At 43.2% G+C, this 25,292-nt stretch overlaps 1 protein-coding gene across 1 annotated transcript; it reads left to right on the top strand.

Annotated features, from left to right (window-relative positions):
* The first annotated feature begins 3,832 nt into the window (after positions 1 to 3,832).
* b3galt2 (beta-1,3-galactosyltransferase 2) lies at positions 3,833 to 25,226 on the top strand. Its single transcript, XM_021599740.3, has 2 exons — positions 3,833 to 4,643; positions 22,808 to 25,226. The coding sequence occupies exon 2, from the start codon at positions 23,202 to 23,204 to the stop codon at positions 24,501 to 24,503; it is 1,302 nt and encodes a 433-aa protein (XP_021455415.2). The 5' UTR covers positions 3,833 to 4,643; positions 22,808 to 23,201; the 3' UTR covers positions 24,504 to 25,226.
* The last annotated feature ends 66 nt before the right edge of the window (positions 25,227 to 25,292 follow it).

Raw genomic sequence — 25,292 nt, 5'->3', positions numbered from 1 at the left:
GGATTTCATCAACCTTGTTGTCAAGAGACTGGACATTGGCGAGTAGTATGCTAGGGAGTGGTGCGCGATGTGCCCGTTTCTGGAGCCTGACCAGAAGACCGCTACATTTCCCTCTTTTACGACGTCTTTGTTTTGGGTCGCAGGCTGGGATCCATTCTGGTGTCCTGGGTGGAAGGCAGAACACAGGATCCGCTTCGGGAAAGTTATATTCCTGGTCGTACTGATGGTGAGATGACCTTGCTCTTATATTCAGTAGTTCTTCCCGACTGTATGTAATGAAACCTAAGATTACCTGGGGTACCAATGTAAGAAATAACACGTAAAAAAAAAAAACTGCATAGTTTCCTAGGAACGCGAAGCGAGGCGGCCATCTCTGTCGGCGCCTCAAAGCCCTGACCTCAATCCCATAGAAAATTTGTGGGCAGAACTGAAAAAGCGTTTGCAAGCAAGGAGTCCTACAAGCCGAAACGTTTGAACCAAGTTTTAAACAATTTAAAGGCAATGCTAATTGAGTGTATGCAAAACTTCTGACCCACTGGGAATGTGATGAAAAAAACAAAAGCTGAAATAAATAATTCACTCTACTATTATTCTGACATTTCACATTCTTAAAAAAAAGTGGTGATCCTAACTGACCTAAGACAGGGACTTTTTACTAGGATTAAATGTCAGGAATTGTGAAAAACTGTATTTGGCTAAGGTGTATGTAAACTTCCGACTTAAACTGTAGATATTCCATAAAAAAATCTACTGGTTCCAGCTACAATAGTCATTTACAACATTGACAATGTCTACACTGTATTCTATGTTAATTTAATGTTTTTTCTTTCAAAAACAAGGACATTTCTAAGTGACCCCAAACTTTTGAACGGTAGTGTATTTGAAATCAAAATCCAGACGACAGTAGCATTTTGATAGCTTCTGAAGCCAGACTTATACATTTTTGTGCAATTGCTACGATAACATACATCAATTAAATTTAACCAACGAACCCAGGTACCTGGAAACCTTGAAACTCCAGGCAATTAGTGTATGATTATGCTTGAAAAAGTTGTTTCTGTTAAATAAAAAACTCAAATGTGGATATTTTCTAATAATTTACATAGAAACCACAGAAACACAAACAATTGTCATGTCTACTCCCGCTCCTCCTCTCTGGCGCTCATTGTCACCAGTTGTCTAATCATTACGCACACCTGCCACCATTGTTATGTGCACCTGCGCCTCATGACACTCACCTGGACTCCATCACTTTCCTGATTACCTTCCCTATATCGGTCACTCCCTTTGGTTCTTTCCCTAGGCATTATTGTTTCCCTTCCTGTCTGTACACTACCTGTGTGTCTTGTTTTGTCCTATGTTTGTTTGTTTATTCAATTTTTCACTCCATGTACTTGCTTCCCAACTCTCAGCGCACACGTTACAGAATAACTCCTCACCAAAGCGGAGCATCAGGGAGTGTTTTTGTGTTGGGTCCGGATGCTGTTGCCGGAGCAACCAAGGATGCCTCAGCAGGCTCATCAGGTTCACAAGACTCGGTTGGCCGGTCAAGCGGCTGGTGCCGAGTCAACCGTGGATGCCCCAGCAAGCTCGTTAGGCTTCGATGCCTTAGCTGGCTCGACAGGTTCACAAGACTCGACAGGCTCCCACGCCTCATCCGGCTTGACAGGTTCCCGCGCCTCAGCAGAGGTGACCACTCTGACCAGTCGGTGTCCTTTGGCTGTAGATGCTGTCAAGGAGGGGCTACTGTCACGTATACTCCCCGTCCGGCGCTCTAGGTCACCAGGTTGCCCATTATTACGCACACCTGTCACCATCAGCACCAGCGCCCCATCAGTCTCACCTGGATTTCATCACCTTCTTGATTACCGTTCATATATCTGTCACGCCCTTTGGTTTCTTCCCCAGGCGTTACTGACTCTGTTTGGGTTTCATGTCTGTACGCTTTTCGTATTTCTTGTTTTGTACTTCATTCTATTTCTTTATTAAATGATTCACTCCCTGTACTTGCTTCCCGACTCCCAGTGTACACATTACAACAAGACAAAATTAACTGTAATAGACTATCCCTCTAGAGTCACTGTATTATTTCACAAAACAAACATTGGTTTATTGATTAGGCTAAATTAGAGAATGTTTAAACGTTTTCTCTTGTGTGGCAATGCTCAAGTAGGGTCTCTGGTTAAGAATCCACAGTAAGGCATAAATCTGAGGACAGAGATTCTGAGACATCACCATACTTGAGGCTTTGCTACAGGATATAGCTTCTGCATTCAGGGGATAGCTCCCAGTTCATCTGCAACTGCACCTCCTAAAAACCCTAGCATGGAGATGAAAGAAGAGAATTAAAACAAAGAAGACAATTGTAAAATAAAATTGGGCAAAATGTCAATGTACTGTATAATAAAAATAGGTAGCTAGAAGAAATGTATTATTCTCTTTGTCACTGGACAGTTCTTTTCAGCCTTCATAAATATGGAGAATGGGCTATGACAGAAAGCATAGAAATTAGACATTATTCAAATGGTAAGGTGCATTCAGTTTGCTATGCTAATGTGTGGGCTATTTGTATTTGAACTGATTGCTTTGCGCAGAAAAGGAATGGCTGTGACTGAAAAAAAGTCTTTAAAAAACAGATGTCTATTTGTGAACTAGCCGTATTGTGATATGTTTGAACTAGCTATAACATTTGGTCCCTAGCTGGCACTACATTTTTTTATTGACAGTGTGCGGCCTCATTGTCTGTACTGAGCCAAAGCACACCTCCTTTAACCTTCTGTTACTAAACACTATATTGCTACTTCTACACAGCAAGGCACAAGGCTTAAACAGAGCTCCACAGGATGATAACACTAAAAAAATAAGTTAATACTACTAAAAGCTATTCTATCTATGGTTCTTCATACAATCCCTCAGAAGTGCATAAGTTCAGAATTCAACTGCATGAAAACATTTTTCAATCTACATTAACTGTAGAACTCTTGCTAATTGTAGATACTGCATAATGCACATTAAATATGTAGGCCAATGTTGATTGTAACTGAGGCAGCTTCATATGTTTTTTTTTATGAACAAATAAGATCAATCATTCAATCAAATAAATGACCAGCATGTGAATGCTCAGCAGGCTGGTGTATGTCCACAGCCTCTGCAGAGTTGGCATGTCTTCTAATCTACAACATGTGAGGGTTTATATGAAAGACACAAGCGATAAATAATGCGAGAGAGAGAACCTGTGTGAGAGTATTCCTCCCCACGCTGACAATTAATGATGACAATTTTAATTTTGATACGCTAGCTGTTCCCTTGTTCAGCCAGGCCAGACGAGTCCAGGAAGTCACCTATCTAATAAATGCCACATGATATTAATGTGCCAAGGCACTGCCTGTAACCTGGCAGCTGTGGGTGAATCAATCACAGACTAAGCGTTACTTTCTACTGACATATACTCTCTCCCTGGCCTAGTAGCAGAGCTAATGGCCGCAAAAGCAGTTCTGTCAACCAGAGGTATCCTATTAATTATGTAGTCCCTCACCCGTGCCGCTGAGATACCTTACAATATTTACAGTGTTCGTCCCATCTGCATCACATAGCTCTCATCAGCTATTATGCTACTTCACTGAACCACAGAGTTACTGTTCATGAAGAATCAGACACGGGGGTTTCATAAACTTGTCAATTTGTAAGGTGTGTGTGAGGAAAGAAATGTGTCCATCCATCAAGTCCACACAGAATTAAATCCCTTTAGGTGAAGAGGGGAGGAGGGTAGAGGAACAGAGTGAATCTAAAACGGGTCACGTGGATCACGTGTGACCCCCTCTGCTAAGTATGCAGTGACGTTTGAGAGCTCAGTCAGTGTAGCAGTGTCTGTCTGCCTGCCTCTGCTTCCACGCTACAGCTGCTACTTCTCCTCCCGCTGCAGAACAACGGAGCCCAGCCGAGAGGAGAGGAGAGGAGCTGGACAGAGAGAGGGAGAGAGAAAGAAAAATAGGAACGAGAGCTTTTTCCTCGAGATTCAGGATCATGTTCTACTGCAGCCATCCTCAGAAACCCTGAGTGGAGGGTTTTTTCTCTTTTCCTTTCTCTCTCTCTCTCTGTCAGACTGCCTAGCAACATGAGGGACTAGCCGCAGCACTATCACCACAGCTCGGCTCTGTCGTCCCTCAGCACTGCTTTCCTTTCCTTCAGCAGAGCAGGCTGAGGATAACAGATGCATAAAAGAGCAGTGAAGAGGAAACAAATGGCACAGTGAAGGCTGTTTTATTTTCGGGCACATTGCGTAAGGGAAGTGGGGACAGGAGGAGAAAGAGAGAAACCGGTGCGACCGTTGGAGAGATAGGAAAGGTGTAGTGCTGAGACAAGGATTGAAAAGAGGGGAGAAATAACCCTAAACCTGAAGTCTTGGTGAGGCAGAGGAGGAGAAGACACAGGCTGTGGAACGCACTGTGACAAATGGATGAGTGTTACACCAACAATAATACATTCAGACCCGGGCGAGGTGGATGTGTGTTGCGTGCTTAGGCAGACAGGGTGGAAGTGGACATTACCCCAGATTTCTGAGGAGAGGAGCAGTGTTGGCGTGCCGAGTGTGTCAACAGACGGCACCAGTGATCACACAGTCCGTCTGCCAGTCACATGAGGAGGTACAGTACTATATGTTTCATCAGCTCTGGCACTCAACCTCCCCCAATCCTCATTATTAATTTACCCCCCTCCATTCTCCTCTCTCCCATCCTCTTCTCTCGCTTCACAGAACATTTGTGGCTGTTAATCTCAGTTTGAGGTAAAAAGTGTTGTGAGTGTTATACCCAAGTGTTGATTCTAGTGGTGCTTACATCAGTGGCATTGAAATTGACGCCACCTGCGGTGAATAAATGAAGTGTTATTTGAATCACAGTAGAATACTATACTGCGTTGAGTTAATTATCATTAACTCTCTGAGTGAAAGACATGGGAGAGGCCTCATTATTATATTTCCCAGCATGCTTTGCTGCACGTGGCTTTTTAGAATAGTTATTTTTTTATCTATATATATATATATATATATATATATGTATGTTTCTTGTGGACATTGATTGAATAATTGATCTTATACTACACAAAGTAACAATACACTAAATAACATAGATATTTCTAAACGAATCCAATCTGTAACTTATTTCACTAATTATTGAGTTGGTTTCTCCAGTTTAGACGGTTTAGATAGTCTCATTTATCATTCTTCCCTTCCTTGGCAGTCATTCTAACAACAGATTTCAGGTGATTTAAAGTTCCAACTGTTAGACATCCTATAAGAATGGTATAACACTTCGCAAGCCAGCATAATGTGACTTGCCAAAGTGGCCTACAAACCATGAGTTTAAGGCCATTGTGCTAGGGTAGAGCTAGGCTGTCAAAGTATGGTATTGTCCCCAAAAAAGGTTGTATTGTCATAAATAATGTAACTGTAGTTGGTGAAGGCTACAAGACTGAAAGCCACCAAATGCAACAGGCTTATCTCTGTCACTAGCAAACACAGTCATGGGTAGTACAGGAACCCCTAAAACTCCCTTGAAAGGCACCCTGGGAAATAAATATGCAAATAAGGCTTTACACTCTACAGTGTTAAAACAAAACCCCAAAATGTGTTACTGTAACACCACAGGTGTTAATTCCCTAACACAGAGGAAGTGTAACAGCATTAGCTCTAATAAAGTGTTCATTTCAGTCGGAATTTGCAACACCCAACAATCTTGGGGTGTTAATTTGTCAACACTTTAAAAAGTTTTAGTTTAACTCCATTTGAGATGGTCACATATCATTTCTAAGAAAGCCTTAAATTGAAAACTGTGGGTGTTAAAATCCTAATAGCAAATGTGCTATCCATCTATGCATCCATCTATCAATATATCCTCTTCCCACAGCATAGCCAGGCTCACAGCTCTGTCGTTTCAAAACCATTACCTGCCTGATCCAGTGATTCATGCTGGCACGTCGGGCAGATCTCATTGATCCAATTCAATTAACACTGTCTCAATCCCATGCATCATGTCCATCCCACTGACTGAGGAAATTGGCACACTGGCCCAGATGCTTAGGGACAGCTAATTGCTGAGATGTTCCTTTAAAATGCATGAGGTTTGGCTCTTCATCTGGTTCGCAGAATTCCCCCTCTACTAAGAAACTTAAAAAGGATCTCATTTTCAAAGCACGTCATCATTTATTGCAGCAGATTAACCTGCAAACACACACACAAAACCCAACACAGCAGTTTAACAGATGAGACACACAAACAACCCAGCAAAATGACTTAATGCACAAGATACACACACAACCCAACATAGTGAATTCACCTATGACACACACACACACACAGTGATTAAATCTATGACACACACACACACATAACCCAACAGCAGCTGCATCGTCAACAAAGATCACCTATTCTCATTTAATTAAACTATTCTTACTAAGCTGCACCCATTCTGAGGGTTTGCTGTATATCTCATAAATACTAATACAGTATCAGAAAATGCCTCTGAGTTGCTACGGCTGAATGTGATCCGAAGGCATCAGATATGGCTGTGTGTACATCAGATATGGATTTCTGTACAGGGGGGCTCCGGTGGCCTGGCCTAAATTTGACCAGCGCCTAGGCGATGAAGTAAAGTAACACCCCGTCAATCCAGTAACATTAGCCCACACACACATTTTCTCAAGGCCTGCCTTTCCTGCTTGTACTCAAGATTATCCAGATAGACACAGAACAAACAAGCCACGATTGAACAGAGAGAATGAGAAAGAGACAGAAAGAAAGAAAGAGGAGTGAAGGTGTACGTTTACCAGAAACCAATATACAAATAATACTCGCTCTGAATGAAGCACAATAGTATGCAACTCCCAGGACATTCCCCATGTTTGAAAAAAAACAGAAAACCAAGAAGTCAACCCACAGAAGACAGAATGTAAGAATACAAAGTAAAGTGCTGAGTAGATTAAATCAGACTCATATTCACGTCTCCACTAGGCCTACTTGAACATTGCTGTAAATGTTGTTCAGGATGATGGTAATAACAACACAAGCCGCTAAGTTATTTATAATCATAACATCAGATTAAAATGCCTTTAGATGTGAGAGCGATGGGGTCAGAGGTACAGTGTGAAATTTCAGAACACTAAGTAATTCATTTAGACCCGTTCTGGAGCAGCAGCACACACACACACACACACACACACACACACACACACACACACACACACATCAGCACTGGGTGGAAAGAGCATAAAGGCTATTCTTAGAAAAAATGGCATGTTCCGACTGAGGGTTGGGTTGAGTGATAACTGCTTAACCTCTTGAAACTAGGGGGCACTATTTTCATTTTTGGAAAAATAACGTTCCCAAAGTAAACAGGCTATTTTGTCAGGACAAGATGCTAGAATATGCATATAATTGACAGCTTAGGATAGAAAACACTCTAAAGTTTCCAAAAACTGTACAAATATTGTCTGTGAGTATAACAGAACTGATATTGCAGGCGAAAGCCTGAGAAAAATCCAATCAGGAAGGGACTCTTATTTAGAAAGCTCTGCATTCCCATGCGTCCCTAATGTGTCTTGAGTCACAATACATAGTTTCAGGCTTTTATTTTGAAAAATGAGCCTGAACGACAACATTGCGCCAGTGGTCAGCTGGTGGCTCTCAGAGTGATTTGTGCGTAATAGACAAATGTGGCCAATGTTTCTCTCTTTCCTACTAACAAGCCACCTGTCCCGGTTGATATATTATCGAATAGATATTTGAAAAACACCTTGAGGATTGATTATAAAAAACGTTTGCCATGTTTCTGTCGATATTATGGATCTAATTTGGAATATTTTTCACCGTTGTCGTGACCGCAGTTTCCGGTGGATTTCTCAACCAAACGTGAAGTACAAACGGAGGTATTTCAGCTATAAAAATAATCTTTATGGGACAAAATAAAAATTTGCTGTCTAACTGGGAGTCTCGTGAGTGAAAACATCCGAAGCTCATCAAAGGTAAACAAATTAATTTCATTGCTTTTCTGATTTTCGTGACCAAGTTGCCTACTGCTAGCTGCATATGCTATGCTAGGCTATCGATAAACTTACACAAATGCTTGTCTTGCTTAATTTCAAAATCTGAAATGACAGGGTGATTAACAAAAGGCTAAGCTGTGTTTCACTATATTTCACTTGTGATTTCATGAATATTAATATTTTCTAGTAATATTTGTTGTCTGTTGCATTATGCTAATTAGTGTCAATTGATGACAATTCTCCCGGATCCGGAAGGGGTAGTTCTAAGTTAATGCTTTGGCCTCAGACTGACCCTGATGGAGTCTGGCTGTAACAATAGGGGAATACAGCCATAACCTGTACACATATACTGAAAACTTGTGAGATTGCTTTATCAAAACAAATATCACAGTTATGGTTAAGGTACGTGTGAAGAGTAGTCTACCTTGAATGGTTTATTCAATCACATGTATTGTGTGCACCACAATGTCCTCTCTAGACCCATTCAGCCCAACATGCAGTTAGTTGTCAGCTGGTCGGATTTCAGCAGCATCTGTCTGGTATACATAAGGTCATTTGTTTCATCATATAATCCAGTCCCACCAAAAATTACTATCCAGAGACCTTTGTTTTGGCCTCAATAAACAAACATATAGCATCACACACAGCTCAGTATTGAATATCAGAGGGCATTTGACAGAGTGCCAATGGCAACTATGAAACAAAGAACGATCAATACTCTGACAAGGCTCGCATTTATAATAACTGACCGTCAACATATTAGACTACGGACTTTAATAGGATGAAAAACTTACACAATGTTAATCTTTAAACTCGGTTTGACTGTCACAAAAAACAAAAACAATTTGAAGAGTTTATTTCCAAAACGCTATATGCACCAATTATTATAATTTTTCACCAGAAATGATTGTTTATGGATATCTTCATGTTTGTGTAAAATATCACTGTTCTCAGATTTGCTTTTAATAGTGTATTTTAGGTGTGTATTTTATATACATTGGGGAAAAAAGTATTTAGTCAGCCACCAATTGTGCAAGTTCTCCCAATTAAAAAGATGAGAGACCTGTAATTTTCATCATAGGTACACTTCAACTATGACAGACAAAATATGGGGGAAAGAAACCAGAAAATCACATTGTAGGATTTTTAATGAATTTATTTGCAAATTATGGTGGAAAATAAGTATTTGGTCACCTACAAACAAGCAAGATTTCTGGCTCTCAAAGACCTGTAACTTCTTCTTTAAGAGGCTCCTCTGTCCTCCACTCATTACCTGTATTAATGGCACCTGTTTGAACTTGTTATCAGTATAAAAGACACCTGTCCACAACCTCAAACAGTCACACTCCAAACTCCCCTATGGCCAAGACCAAAGAGCTGTCAAAGGACACCAGAAACAAAATTGACCTGCACCAGGCTGAGAAGACTGAATCCGCAATAGGTAAGCAGCTTGGTTTGAAGAAATCAACTGTGGGAGCAATTATTAGGAAATGGACATACAAGACCTCTGATAATCTCCCTCGATCTGGGGCTCCACACAAGATCTCACCCCGTGGGGTCAAAATGATCACAAGAACGGTGAGCAAAAATCCCAGAACCACACGTGTGTGACCTAGTGAATGACCTGCAGAGAGCTGGGACCAAAGTAACAAAGCCTACCATCAGTAACACACTACGCCGCCAGGGACTCAAATCCTGCAGTGCCAGACGTGTCCCCCTGCTTAAGCCAGTACATGTCCAGGCCCGTCTGAAGTTTGCTAGAGAGCATTTGGATGATCCAGAAGAAGATTGGGAGAATGTCATATGGTCAGATGAAACCAAAATATAACTTTTTGGTAAACTCAACTCGTCGTGTTTGGAGGACAAAGAATGCTGAGTTGCATCCAAAGAACACCATACCTACTGTGAAGCATGGGGGTGGAAACATCATGCTTTGGGGCTGTTTTTAGGCAAAGGGACCAGGACGACTGATTTGTGTAAAGGAAAGAATGAATGGGGCCATGTATCGTGCGATTTTGAGTGAAAACCTCCTTCCATCAGCAAGGGCAATGAAGATGAAACGTGGCTGGGTCTTTCAGCATGACAATGATCCCAAACACACCGCCCGGGCAACGAAGGAGTGGCTTCGTAAGAAGCATTTCAAGGTCCTGGAGTGGCCTAGCCAGTCTCCAGATCTCAACCCCATAGAAAATCTTTGGAGGGAGTTGAAAGTCCGTGTTACCCAGCAACAGCCCCAAAACATCACTGCTCAAGAGGAGATCTGCATGGAGCAGTGGGCCAAAATACCAGCAAAAGTGTATGAAAACCTTGTGAAGACTTACAGAAAACGTTTGACCTTTGTCATTGCCAACAAAGGGTACATAACAAAGTATTGAGATAAACTTTTGTTATTGACCAAATACTTATTTTCCACCATCATTTGCAAATAAATTCATAAAAAATCCTACAACGTGATTTTCTGGATTCGTTTTTCTCATTTTCTCTGTCATAGTTGAAGTGTACCTATAATGAAAATTACAGGCCTCTTATCTTTTTAAGTGGGAAAACTTGCTGCACAATTGGTGGCTGACTAAATACTTTTTTGCCCCACTGTATATTGTGGCAGACCAGGGGGTTGGGTCAGAACGTTTACACAGATACAGACACGGACAGAGTAGGATTAGCTCAGTTTCAAAGGTGTTTATTAAAATAATAGTCCAAAAGAAAAGAATAGGTCTCCCCCAAGAGACCCTCTCAGGGATACCGTCTTCTAGGTTCCAGGTCTTGCTGTATCCTGTGGGGATCAAAACTGAACGCCCTCCATTTACCTCTTGTACCGCCCCAAACTATACGGGAGTCCTTTCCTCCCTCAGTCTCTCCCCTGTGTGCTGCCCTTTTTGAAGCTTTATGGGACTTCTACAGCTGGTGAGCAATCAGCCCTTGATTACTCAACCAATCTCCAATCGGCCCCAATTAGTCCTGGCCGGAGATCCCGTCGAGACCTGGCACGTCCAGCAGACGGAGCCATCGCCCAGTGATGTCCCTGCTGTACGTACCTACTGAACGTACCTGCTGTACGCCACAATATATGTACGCTACCGGTCAAAATATTTAGAACATCTACTCATTTAAGGGTGTTTCTTTATTTGTACTATTTTAGAATAATAGTGAAGACATCAAAAATCTTAAGTAACATGTAGTAACCAAAAAAGTGTTAAACAAATCCAAATATCATTGATATTTGAGATTCTTCACAAGTAGCCTTTGCCTTGGTGAGAGCTTTGCACACACTCTTGGCATTCTCTCAACCAGCTTCACCTGGAATGCTTTCCCAACAGTCGTGAAAGACTTCCCACATACAGTGCCTTGCGAAAGTATTCGGCCCCCTTGAACTTTGCGACCTTTTGCCACATTTCAGGCTTCAAACATAAAGATATAAAACTGTATTTTTTTGTGAAGAATCAACAACAAGTGGGACACAATCATGAAGTGGAACGACATTTATTGGATATTTCAAACTTTTTTAACAAATCAAAAACTGAAAAATTGGGCGTGCAAAATTATTCAGCCCCTTTACTTTCAGTGCAGCAAACTCTCTCCCGAAGTTCAGTGAGGATCTCTGAATGATCCAATGTTGACCTAAATGACTAATGATGATAAATACAATCCACCTGTGTGTAATCAAGTCTCCGTATAAATGCACCTGCACTGTGATAGTCTCAGAGGTCCGTTAAAAGCGCAGAGAGCATCATGAAGAACAAGGAACACACCAGGCAGGTCCGAGATACTGTTGTGAAGAAGTTTAAAGCCGGATTTGGATACAAAAATATTTCCCAAGCTTTAAACATCCCAAGGAGCACTGTGCAAGCGATAATATTGAAATGCAAGGAGTATCAGACCACTGCAAATCTACCAAGACCTGGCCGTCCCTCTAAACTTTCAGCTCATACAAGGAGAACACTGATCAGAGATGCAGCCAAGAGGCCCATGATCACTCTGGATGAACTGCAGAGATCTACAGCTGAGGTGGGAGACTCTGTCCATAGGACAACAATATGTTGCACAAATCTGGCCTTTATGGAAGAGTGGCAAGAAGAAAGCCATTTCTTAAAGATATCCATAAAAAGTGTCGTTTAAAGTTTGCCACAAGCCACCTGGGAGACACACCAAACATGTGGAAGAAGGTGCTCTGGTCAGATGAAACCAAAATTGAACTTTTTGGCAACAATGCAAAACATTATGTTTGGCGTAAAAGAAACACAGCTCATCACTCTGGACACACCATCCCCACTGTCAAACATGGTGGTGGCAGCATCATGGTTTGGGCCAGCTTTTCTTCAGCAGGGACAGGGAAGATGGTTAAAATTGATGGGAAGATGGATGGAGCCAAATACAGGACCATTCTGGAAGAAAACCTGATGGAGTCTGCAAAAGACCTGAGACTGGGACGGAGATTTGTCTTCCAACAAGACAATGATCCAAAACATAAAGCAAAATCTACAATGGAACGGTTCAAAAATAAACATATCCAGGTGTTAGAATGGCCAAGTCAAAGTCCAGACCTGAATCCAATCGAGAATCTGTGGAAAGAACTGAAAACTGCTGTTCACAAATGCTCTCCATCCAACCTCACTGAGCTCGAGCTGTTTTGCAAGGAGGAATGGGAAAAAATGTCAGTCTCTCGATGTGCAAAACTGATAGAGACATACCCCAAGCGACTTACAGCTGTAATCGCAGCAAAAGGTGGCGCTACAAAGTATTAACTTAAGGGGGCTGAATAATTTTGCACGCCCAATTTTTCAGTTTTTGATTTGTTAAAAAAGTTTGAAATATCCAATAAATGTCGTTCCACTTCATGATTGTGTCCCACTTGTTGTTGATTCTTCACAAAAAAATACAGTTTTATATCTTTATGTTTGAAGCCTGAAATGTGGCAAAAGGTCACAAAGTTCAAGGGGGCCGAATACTTTCGCAAGGCACTGTATGCTGAGCACTTGTTGGCTCCCTTTCCTTCACTCTGCGGTCCAATTCATCCCAAACCATCCCAATTTGGTTGAGGTCGGGGGATTGTGGAGGCTAGGTCATCTGATGCAGCACTCCATCACTCTCTTTCTTGGTCAAATAGCCCTTACACAGCCTGGAGGTGTGTTGGGTCATTGTCCTGTTGACAAACAAATGATAGTCCCACTAAGCCCAAACCAGATGGGATGGCGTATCGCTGCAGTGTGCAGAGGTAGCCATGCTGGTTAAGTGTGACTTGAATTCAAAATAAATCACTGACAGTGTCACCAGCAAAGCAACCCCACACCATAACATCCATTTTTTACAGTGGGAAATACACATGCGGAGATCGTCTGTTCACCCACACCTTGTCTCACAAAGACACGGCGGTTGGAACCAAAAATCTCAAATTTGGACTCCAGACCAAAGGACACATTTCCACTGTTTTAATGTTCATTGCTCGTGTTTCTTGGCCCAAGCAAGTGTCTTCTTATTATCGGTGTCCTTTAGTATTGGTTTCTTTGCAGCAATTCGATCATGAAGGCCTGATTCACACAGTCTCCTCTGAACAGTTGATGATGAAATGTCTGTTAATTAAACTCTGTGAAGCACTTATTTGGGCTGCAATTTCTGAGGCAGATAACTCTAATGAACCTATCCTCTGCAGCAGATGTAACTCTGGGTCTTCCATTCATGTGGCAGTCCTCATGAGAGGCAGTTTCATCATAGCACTTGATGGTTTTTGTGACTGCACTTGAAGAAACTTTCCATGTTCTTGAAATTTTCCGTAGTGACTGACCTTCATGTCTTAAAGTAATGATGGATTGTCGATTCTCTTTGCTTACTTGAGTTGTTCTTGCCATAATATGGACTTGGTCTTTTACCAAATAGGGCCATCTTCTGTACACCACCACTACCTTGTTACAATACAACTGATTGGCTCAAATGGATTAAGAAGGAAAGACATTCCACAAATGATCTTTTAACAAGGCACACCTTTTAATTTAAATTAATTCCAGGTGACTACTTCATTAAGCTGGTTGAGAGAATGGCAAGAATGTGCAAAGCTGTCATCAAGGCAAAGGGTGGCTACTTGAAGAATCTCAAATATAAAATATATTTAGATTTGTTAAACACTTTTTTGGTTACTACATGATTCCATATGTGTTATTTTATAGTTTTGAGGACTTCACTATTATTCTACAATGTAAAAAATAGTACAAATAAAGAAAAACCCTTGAATGAGTAGGTGTTCCAAATACTTTTGACCGGTAGTGTATGTACATTACATGAAATCCAAATAAAACTCCATTTACATTACAGGTTGTAATGCAACAAAATTGGAAAAACACCATGGGAGATGAATACTTTTGCAAGGTACTGTATATACTGATAAAACACATCAATCTATTTCATAAGTTCTTTAAACAATAATAGCTGATTTATCAGCATTTCTGAAAATGGATATATAATGGTTTGGAAAGAAACTCTTCATTTGGACATTTTGGGCCTTGGTGTTCTATTAGATTTCACCATTTAATGGCGTCTATCATTAGGTGTGATTTGAGACGCATCAGTCATTAGCTGGATTAAAATATTACCATGCAGTCTGATATTTTTTACTGAGGTGGAACTGCTGGGGCCTCAATTATCACCACTGTAACTAATTGGCTGGTGTGACAGTGATGGGAGGCAAGGAAATACATTAATGAAGCACCACGTTCGGCCTAATCACTGAAACGCTACCAAAAGGGATGCCTGCCTGATGCCTGATGAGACGGTGTGAAATTTCACTTGATTAGACAACAGTGTAATCAGGAAGTGTATAGGAGATGTTCTACCCACTGTGACTATTATAACCTACCCTAACCAGAAACCGTGGATTAATGGCAGCATTCACACAAAATTGAAAGCGCGAACCATCGCATTTAACCATGGCAAGGTGGCTGGGAATATGGCCGAATACAAACAGTGTAGTTATTCCCTCATTAAAGCAATCAAACAGCCAAAACGTCAGTATAGAGCAAATTGGAGTCGCAATTTAACGGCTCAGACACAAAACGTATGTGGCAGGGTCTACAGACAATCACAGACTACAAAAAGAAAACCAGCCACGTCGCGGACACCGACATCTTGCTTCCGGACAAGTTTAACAGGTTCTTTGCCCACTTTGAGGATAACACAGGGCCAACGATGTGGCCCGCTACCAAGGACTGTGGGCTCTCCTTCTCCGCGTCCTCAGAGCATGCGCAGACCAGCTGGCTGGTGTGTTTACGGACATATTCAATCTCTCCCTATCCCAGTCTGCTGTCCCCACATGCTTCAATATGGCCACCATTGTTCCTGTCCCCAAGAATGCAAAGGTAACTGAACTAAATGACTATCATCATGAAGTGCTTTTAGAGACTAGTCAAGGACCATATCACCTCCATCTGTCACCCTGTCACCCTAGACCCACTTCAATTTGCTTACCGCCCCAATAGGTCCACAGACGATGCAATCACCATCACACTGCACACTGCCCTATCCCATTTCGACAAGAGGAATACTTATGTATTCTTAACAATCTGCACCCAGGTGGTGAAGGTAGGAAACATCGCTTCGCTGCGCTGATCCTCAACACTGGGGCCCCACAAGGGTGTTTATTTAGCCCCCTCCTGTACTCCCTGTTCACCCATGACTGCGTGGTCATGCACACCTCCAACTCAATCATCAAGTTTGCAGATCACACAACAGCGGTTGGCTTGATTACCAACAACGACGACGAGACAGTCTACTGGGAGGAGGTGAGGGCTCTGGGGGTGTGGTGCCAGGAAAATAACCTCTCACTCAACATCAACTAAACACAGGAGATGATCGTGAACTTCAGGGAACAGCAGAGGGAACATCCCCCTATCCACATCGACGGGACAGCAGTGGAGAAGGTGGACAGTTTTAAGTTCCTCGGCGTACACATCACAGACAAACTGAAATTGTCCACCCACACAGACAGTGTGGTGAAGAAGGTGCAACAGCTTCTCTTCAAGCTCAGGAGGCTGAAGAAATGTGGCTTGTCACCTAAAACCCACACAAACTTTTACAGATGCTCAATTCAGAGCATCCTGTCGGGCTGTATCACCGCCTGGTACAGCAACTGCACCTCCCACAACCGCTGGACTCTCCAGAGGGTTTTGCGGTCTGCACAACACATCACCGGGGCAAACTACCTGCCCTTCAGGACAGCTTCAGCACCCGATGTCACAGGAAGGCCAAAAATATAATCAAGGACAACAACCACCGAGTCACTGCCTGTTCACTCCGCTTCCATCCAGAAGGCGAGGTCAGTACAGGTGCATCAAAGCTGGGACTGAATAACAACTTCTATCTCAAGGCCATCAGACTGTTAAATATCCATCACTAGGACATTACAGGCGTTGTGAATGCCTTATGCATAGACTTTAAATCACTGGCCCCTTATAATAAATTAAACACAAGTCAATTTAATAATGTTTACATATCTTGCATTACTCAACTCACATGTATATACTGTATTCTATACTATTCTACTGTATCTTAGTCTATGCCGCACTGACATTGCTCTTCCATATATTAATACATTATTTATTCCATTCCTTACTTAGATTTGTGTGTATTGGGTATATGTTGTGAAATTGTTAGATATTACTTGTTAGATATTGCTGCACTGTCGGAACTAGAAGCACAAGCATTTCCCTACACCAGCAATAACATCTGCTAAACACATATATGTGACCAATAACATTTGATTTGATTTGACAAACAACACGTCAACATCTCCTCTCCTGCAAATGTGTGTGTGCTCCCACACGTGTGTGCATACTATATTAGACTCCTGATAATTATTCCATGTATAGGCGACAACAGAAACCTTTCGGGCATTCGATTTGCTCTGATGTAAAGTGTGTTAACCTTTAAAGCAAAGCCAGCCTTGGCCACTCTCATTCTGCCCTAATTGCCTGCACAAGGTAAGCACATTAAGCTCAAAAGGTTAGCATGCTCCCATCCAGTTGTTGTGACAAATGAGTAAACACTTTCTCTCTCTCGCTCTCTCTCTCTCTCTCTCTCTCTCTCTCTCTCACACACTCACTCACTCACTCACTTATAGCATTACACATCATAACACATGAACAAACACAATGCTAATAAACAAACAAACTGAAAGTAAGACAGAAAGAAATGGAGGAAGAATTCAAGAACTGAGCTGTTTGTCTCTCAATTATATGGAAAGAAACGTAGGCCCCTCAGCCTGCCAATATCTGGCTGTGTGTGTGTGTGTGTGTGTGTGTGTGTGTGTGTACTCAGAGAGCGAGAGCTGGCAGGGTGGCTTCTCTCCACGCAGGCAGAGAGGCAGGCAGGCGAGGCATTGATAAGCTGGAGGTGCAAGGTGGATGGTGGATGAAGGCTGATATCGCCGGTGGCTGGCTGAGGCTCCTGCAATACTGCTTGCTGGAGCCTGAAATTTCCTTTGACAGATGAATCTCCGTCCCGGTTGGTGAGGCATGGAGCGGCGGGGGGCTGATGACACAGGCTCACCAGAGCGGCGCAGAGTAGCGTAAGCCAGCGTCATGTTGTGCAAACCTGCAATTTATACTTCCGCCCCTGGCATTAAACCCGGCTGATGATATGCAAGAAGCCCCCCTACCATTCCATTCTACCTCCATCATCACCAGCCCACAAGCCCTAAGGAGTTTACATACAGTACTAGTACCAGACAAATGCTTTATTTTCCTGTTATGTTATACACTATATATACAAAAGTATGTGGAAACCTCTTCTAAGTAGTGGATTCCAACCGCCAACCCTTCTTTTACGCTACTACTACTCTCTGTTCATCATTTATGCATAGTCACTTTAACCATATCTACATGTACATACTACCTCAATCAGCCTGACTAACTGATGTCTGTATGTAGCCTCACTACTTTTATAGCCTCGCTATTGAAAAAAGCCTGTATTTTTACACTTGTTTAATTTCTTTGCTTACCTATTGTATACCTAACACCTATTTTTGCACTATTGGCTAGAGCCTGTAAGTAAGCATTTCACTGTAAGAATACCTGTTGTATTCGGCGCACGTGACAAATAAACTTGGATTTGATTCGACTATTTCAGCCACACCCATTGCTGACAGGTGTATAGAATCAAGCACCCAGCCATGCAATCTCCATAGGAAAACATTGGCAGTAGAATGGCCTTACTGAAGATCTCAGTGATTTTCAACGTGGCACCGTCATAGAATGCCACCTTTCCAACAAGTCAGTTCATCAAATGTCTGCCCTGCTAGCTGTCCCGGTCAAATGTAAGTGCTGTTTTTGTGAAGTGGAAACGTCTAGGAGCAACAACAGCTCAGCCGCAAAGTAGTAGGCCACACAAGCTCACTGAGCAGGACCGCCAAGTCATCATCAGTCCTCGGTTGTAACACTCACTACCGAGTTCAAAACTGCCTCTGGAAACAACTTCAGCACAACAACTATTCGTTGTGAAGCATAAGAAAATGGGTATCCATGGCTGAGCAGCCGCACACAAGCCTAAGATCACCATGCGCAATGCCAAGCATTGGCTGGAGTAGTGTAAAGCTCTCCGCCATTGGAGCAGTGGAAACATGTTCTCTGGAGTGATGAATCACGCTTCACCATCTGGCAGCCGTATGGACAAATCTGAGTTTGGCAGATACCAGTAGAGCGCTACCTCCCCGAATGCATTTTGCCAACTGTAAAGTTTGGTGGATGAGGAATGCTCTGGGGCTGTTCTTCATGCTCTGGCTAGGCCCTTTAGCGTTAAGAGCATACATAGGCATTCTAGACGATTCTGTGCTTCCAACTTTGTGGGAACAGTTTGGGGAAGGCCCTTCCCTGTTTCAGCATGACAATGCCTGTGTGCACAAAGCAAGGTCCATACAGAAATGGTTTGCCGAGATCATTGTGGAGGAACTTGACTGGCCTGCACAGAGCCCTGACCTCAACCCCATCAAACACCTTTGGGATGAATTGGAATGCCGACTGTGAGCCAGACTTAATCTCCCAACATCAGTGACGACTTCACTAATGCTCTTGTGGCTGAATGGAAGCAAGTCCCCACAGCAATGTTCAAACATGTAGTGGAAAGCCTTCCTAGAAGAGTGAAGGCTGTTAAGGATCGGACACTTGTATTCAATTTTCGTCAAATTAAATTTGAACATACATACTAATATTCATTTCCACAAAGTTTGCTGCTTCAGTGTCTTTAGATATTTTTGTCAGATGTTGCTATGGAATAATGAAGTATAATTACAAAGATTTCATAAGTGTCAAAGGATTTTATTGACAATTACATGAAGTTGATGCAACGAGTCAATATTTGCAGTGTTGACCCTTCTTTTTCAAGACCTCTGCAATCCGCCCTGGCATGCTTTCAATTAACTTCTGGATCACACTGATGGCAGCCCATTCTTGCATAATCAATGCTTGGAGTTTGTCAGAATCTGTGGGGTTTTGTTTGTCCACCCGCCTCTTGAGGATTGACCACAAATTCTCAATGGGATTAAGGTCGGGGGAGTTTCCTGGCCATGGACCGAAAATATCGATGTTTTGTTCCCCAAGCCACTTAGTTATCACTTGTACCTTATGCCAAGGTGTTCCATCATGCTGGCATTGTTCGTCACCAAACTGTTCCTGGATGGTTGGGAGAAGTTGCTCTCGGAGGATGTGTTGGTACCATTCTTTATTTATGGCTGTGTTCTTACGCAAAATGTGAGTGAGCCCACTCCCTTGGCTGAGAAGCAACCCCACACATGAATGGTCTCAAGGTGCTTTACTGTTGGCATGACACAGGACTGATGGTAGCGCTCACCTTGTCTTGTCCGGACAAGCTTTGTTTCGGATGCCCCAAACAATTGGAAAGGGGATTCATCAGAGAAAATGACTTTACCCCAGTCCTCAGCAGTCCAATCCCTGTACCTTTTGCAGAATCTGTCCCTGATGTTTTTCCTGGCTTCTTTGCTGCCCTTCTTGACATCGGGCCATCCTCCATAAGGCTTCGCCTCACTGTGCGTGCAGATGCACTCACACCTGCCTGCTGCCGTTCCTGAACAAGCTATGTACTGGTGGTACCCTGATCCCGCAGCTGAGTCAACTTTAGGAGACGTTCCTGGTGCTTGCTGGACTTTCTTGGGCACCCTGAAGCCTTCATCACAACAATTGAACGGCTCTTCTTGAAGTTCTTGATGATCCGATAAATGGTTGATTTAGGTGCAATATCCTTGCCTGTGAAGCCCTTTTTGTGCACAGCAATGATGACGGCACGTGTTTCCTTGCAGGTAACCATGGTTGACAGAGGAAGAACAATGATTCCAAGCACCGCCCTCCTTTCGAAGCTTCCAGTCTGTTATTCAAACTCAATCAGCATGACCGAGTGATCTCCAGCCTTGTCCTCGTCAACACTCACACCTGTGCTAACAAGCTAATCACTGACATGATGTCAGCTGGTCCGTATGTGGCAGGGCTGGAATGCAGTGGAAATGTTTTTGGGGGATTCAGTTCATTTGCATGGCAAAGAGGGACTTTGCAATTAATTGCAATTCATCTGATCACTCTTCATAACATTCTGGAGTATATGCAAATTGGCATCATACAAACTGAGGCATCAGACTTTGTGAAAATGTATATTTGTGTTATTCTCAACTTGTGGCCATGACTGTACACACATTTCACAGTGTGTGCGAGACACTGTGGCTTGTAGGCCTCTCCAGGTCTCACACCCACTGTGAAATTTGGCGGAGGATCGGTGTTACGGATACAGGTATCCTGTGTGTGTGTGTATCCTGTGTGTATTTATTTTCTCTCCTCCTCACAGGTGGCAATCATCATTCCCCAATCAGTCATCAATCAGTCGCTAATCAGAAGACAGACCTCCTCCTGTTTCCATTACCCTATCACATTCCCTTTCCCTTGGTTTAAAAACCCTGTCTGTTGTTTGCTCTAGAGCTTAATCTCTCTGTCAATGCTATCTGTCTGTAGATCTCTTGTTGGGTTTTTGCAACTACATGTCACTTTGTTCCCACCTGTGAGTATTGGTTTTGTTATGTTGTTTGTTTGACGGTGGGAAAGCGGGGTACCAAGATAAGTCTCCCATGGGCATACATTACCCGTAGGAATACTTTGTATAAAAACACTAGTTAGAACTGGGCGGACCACCCACTATATTTTTGGTTAGTTAGTTAGCTGTTATTGAAGTAAGCTAGTCTAGCTTAGGGGTATTTTTGGATACTTATTATTTCTTTCCTTGGGTCCAGCTCAGCCCCTTTTCCTGCTCCCCCCATTACCGTGTATTTTCAAATAAACCATGAGTGTTTGACGGTAATTTAGTTGTCTGTGGTTATTTCGTTCTCACTCCTACTTTTTCACTATTATAATTTGCATGAGTTATGTTACGGGTCTCGTTACCATCCCCCCTAGACTGTCGGGCCAAAAGGGATTCGTAACAATTGGTGATGATCTGGGGGGCTTCAGCAAGGCTGGAATGTTCCATTAGCAGAAAAACACCATTCTCAAAAGTGACCACAAATGTGATTATGCATGTAATGCTTTTATTATAAAGGTGCATTTTGATGGTGAAAATGAACTGTGACGTCATTCTCCGCCCATGTAGGCAGCCTAATCTATTGAAGTGAGACCACACATACTATGTGCACTTGAACTGGAGAGGAGAGGTAGGTTACTGAAGTTGATGTTGACCTGGTTTTAATGCTAGTCTAGCTCTCTGGAGTTTTCATACATACAACTATGCTTTGTTTCACAGTCCTGCTCAACTGTTGTTACCTAGTTATTGCAAAATTATGTAATAACAATGTAGTTGGTTCTTCAAACAATTCCTCATAATAGAGAACTAATTGATGCCGAATGGAACATGGCACTGGTTGTTTAAATGACTCACAAAGAAAGAGAACAGCTGGTCATTACTTAATTATTAAGTAATTACTGTTTTACCATGCAATTTGTACTATGTGCATACCAGGAAGTAGACTATAAAGCAAAACACAACTGATATAAAATTCTCAGAAGTCCCCTGCTGGTATACATCCACACTGACATGCACATGGATGTATGCAATATCACCTCCACAGCTCCCTTAATACATATCTATAGTACCATAAATAGTTACAACACTCACACACATGCACGTGAGTATGAATGCACGCACACACGCACGGACACACATGCCCCTGTCTCCCTTCCCCACTAGCACCTACACCCTATCACCCATGGCAGCCATCATCCAGATGTAAGAACTCACACTCTTCACTCCATCTCAATTCCCCATAATTAACAATCCACCACAGGCGGAGCGTTTACGATGCAGACATTTAAGGCCAGTGGAGATGAGTGTCAGGTTTTGCTGACCTCATGGAAAGTGCAAATATAAACTACAAGAGGTATTTATCATGGTGAATGGGTAACATTATACTGTACACAGAATCCATTCTATTGGATTCTATTTCTTTGACTATACATTACTCATGCAGTGCAGTGCAGCAGAGGGGTTTCATATTTGAATAGATGAGTCATTCTGAATTACTTTGATCATCTGCCACTAAGAATAAAATGCAAAGCAACAACTAAACACAAAGTCAAAGCTGAATAATTTTAAATAAGCTTTGCTCCTCTTCATGGGGATATAGTAAAATCTATACAATTTAAACAGTTGACATACGTATGGCTCAACGCCATACAATTCTACAGTAGTAGGCACATTTCTGAGCATTTGCCAAGCCTGTTTCTCTGTTCTGTCTTCCCAGATAAGAGAGGTGATCCACTAAGAAGGCGACTCCAGTCTCTGATCTGAAGGAGCCCGTACCTGGAGCATGATCCTTGGTGTGTCTGCAGAGCCAGTGAAGAGCCTGGGACCGGCCTCCATGGCGACAGAGTCAGCACCCTCCTAGCTCTGCCAGGGGATGCAAGAATAGCTCGGCGAGGGGGCTCAACCATCTCCCTCCTAGCTCTGTGTGGGGCTTCAAGCAACCCCTTCCAGGGCGCATTGTAGGTCCACCAGGGGGCTCACTCCCACCCATCTGCCAGCTCAGATAACCCTCTGGCTGTTGGCAAACACATGTTTGACGTGATCGAATGTGAACGCCGCCACGCCATCCAGAGCAGCTGCAGCCCCCTGCTCCCCCTGCCTGCTGATCCACCATGCAGTGGAGACGGCGGCACTGCTGCCCCATGAAGATGACCTGGACCATGAAGCGCTCGCTCTTCCGGACCCACATGGCAGGTCTCCTGTCCCTGGCCCTCCTCTTCACTCTCTTCCTCTTCTTCAGCCACCAGGACTGGCTGCCAGGCCGGACCGGGCCCCGTGACAACCCCCTGACCTACACCGTTAGGGGCTTCCGCACGGCCAAGACCGAGGCAAATCAGAGCTTGAGTCTGCGGAACCTGTGGCGGGAGACAGGCTATGTGCCTCCAAAGCCCCAGCTTAACCTCAGCTCCCAGCAGGCTGAGGCTGGCGATGGAGGGGAAGCCATGGTTGGCGTAACAGGACTAGAGAATTCGATGAGCGCCAATAACAGTTTACAGCAGGAGATGGGCGTGGGAGGGAGGCTCAATTCCCAGCCCTACCGCTACATCCTCAACGAGCCCTTCAAGTGCAGGGACAGTACCCCGTTCTTGGTGCTGCTGATTGCTGCAGAGCCAGGCCAGGTAGATGCCAGGAACGCTATCCGGCAGACGTGGAGCAATGAGAGTGTGGCCATGGGTCTAGGTTTCGTCCGACTCTTCCTGCTGGGTCTAGGGCGGAGCTCGGACAGGTACACCCAGACCGCTATTGAGGAGGAGAGCTGGGTTCACCATGACATCATCCAGCAGGACTATCAGGACACATACTACAACCTCACCATCAAAACCCTGATGGGCATGAACTGGGTGGCCACCCATTGCCCGCAGGCGCACTATGTCATGAAGACAGACAGTGACATGTTTGTTAACACGGAGTATCTCATCCAGAAGCTGCTGAAGCCAGAGCTCCCACCCAGACAGAGCTACTTCACTGGCTATCTGATGAGGGGCTACGCACCCAACCGCAACAAGGACAGCAAGTGGTACATGCCTCCAGAGCTGTACCCTAGCGAGAGGTACCCCATCTTCTGCTCGGGAACCGGTTATGTGTTATCTGGGGACATGGCGGAGAGGATCTATCAGGCGTCTCTGAGCATACGGAGGCTGCACCTGGAGGACGTTTACGTGGGCATATGCCTGGCCAAGCTCCGCATTGACCCCACGCCGCCGCCCAACGAGTTCCTCTTCAACCACTGGAGGGTGTCCTACTCCAGCTGTAAGTACAGCCACCTCATCACCTCCCACCAGTTCCAGCCCAACGAACTGGTCAAGTACTGGAACCACCTGCAGACCAACAAGCACAATGCATGCATCAACATGGCCAAGGAAAGGAATGGGAGGTATAGACACAGGAAGTATCACGCAGAGAGACCTCAGTGATGATAACTCTACTTACTGTGGGAAGTCTGGACAGGAAGACAAAATGGTAATGAAGCGGACAAGAAGAATGGTTGGATCTGGAAAGGGCATGTTAAGAGAGCTATACACTACCTGGGAAAGAGCAGTGTTTTTGGTATTGTGTAGAGTCAATTAAAACTATTTTTTTAATTTGAGAGAGATGTTATGTATTGTAAACCTGTTAAACTCTTTTTAAAAAGGGCAGTGACGTTCCATGTTTATGTGCAATATGAAGCATGCACACAAAAAAAACTGCATAGTGGGGATTCTGCCACTTTCAGGTGCAAATACAATGATCAGAGAGACAAGGCCAGTGGTTGATGGGGTTTTGTTACACAACAGGTAGGTCACTAACTGTGGGGACATTTCTGTCAAATAACTATAAACAATTAATAATATTAAGAGTATTTACATGGGATGGGAAAAGGGAAAGAGAGAAATGCATCACTACCTACAGAAATGATGAATATATTTATGATGTGGACCACTACTGCTGCCCTCATTCTCAATGTTTACTTTACGTAATTATCATAAAATATGAATTAAAAGGATTTACCTGTTAATATGCCATATATTTTTTATTTACAACCAAGGTGAAAGCACTCAGAATAACAACTGAGATTGTATTTTCTAAAGCTTTACATTGAGTGTGACGAGTCTGCACATGAGCAATCAATTGAATAACAACTAAATGTATTGAATTTCTCAGGTTTCTTTTGCTTTTGTTGTTTGTAATTTTGAGTAACGCCTCACTTGACGCTGCCTATCTTC

This window comes from Oncorhynchus mykiss, chromosome 4 (assembly GCF_057628025.1).
Source record: "Oncorhynchus mykiss isolate SJ-2025 chromosome 4, ASM5762802v1, whole genome shotgun sequence".
NCBI lineage: Eukaryota > Metazoa > Chordata > Actinopteri > Salmoniformes > Salmonidae > Oncorhynchus > Oncorhynchus mykiss.
Note: the sequence above shows the minus strand (reverse complement) of the source record. Positions and strands in the feature narration are given on the sequence as shown.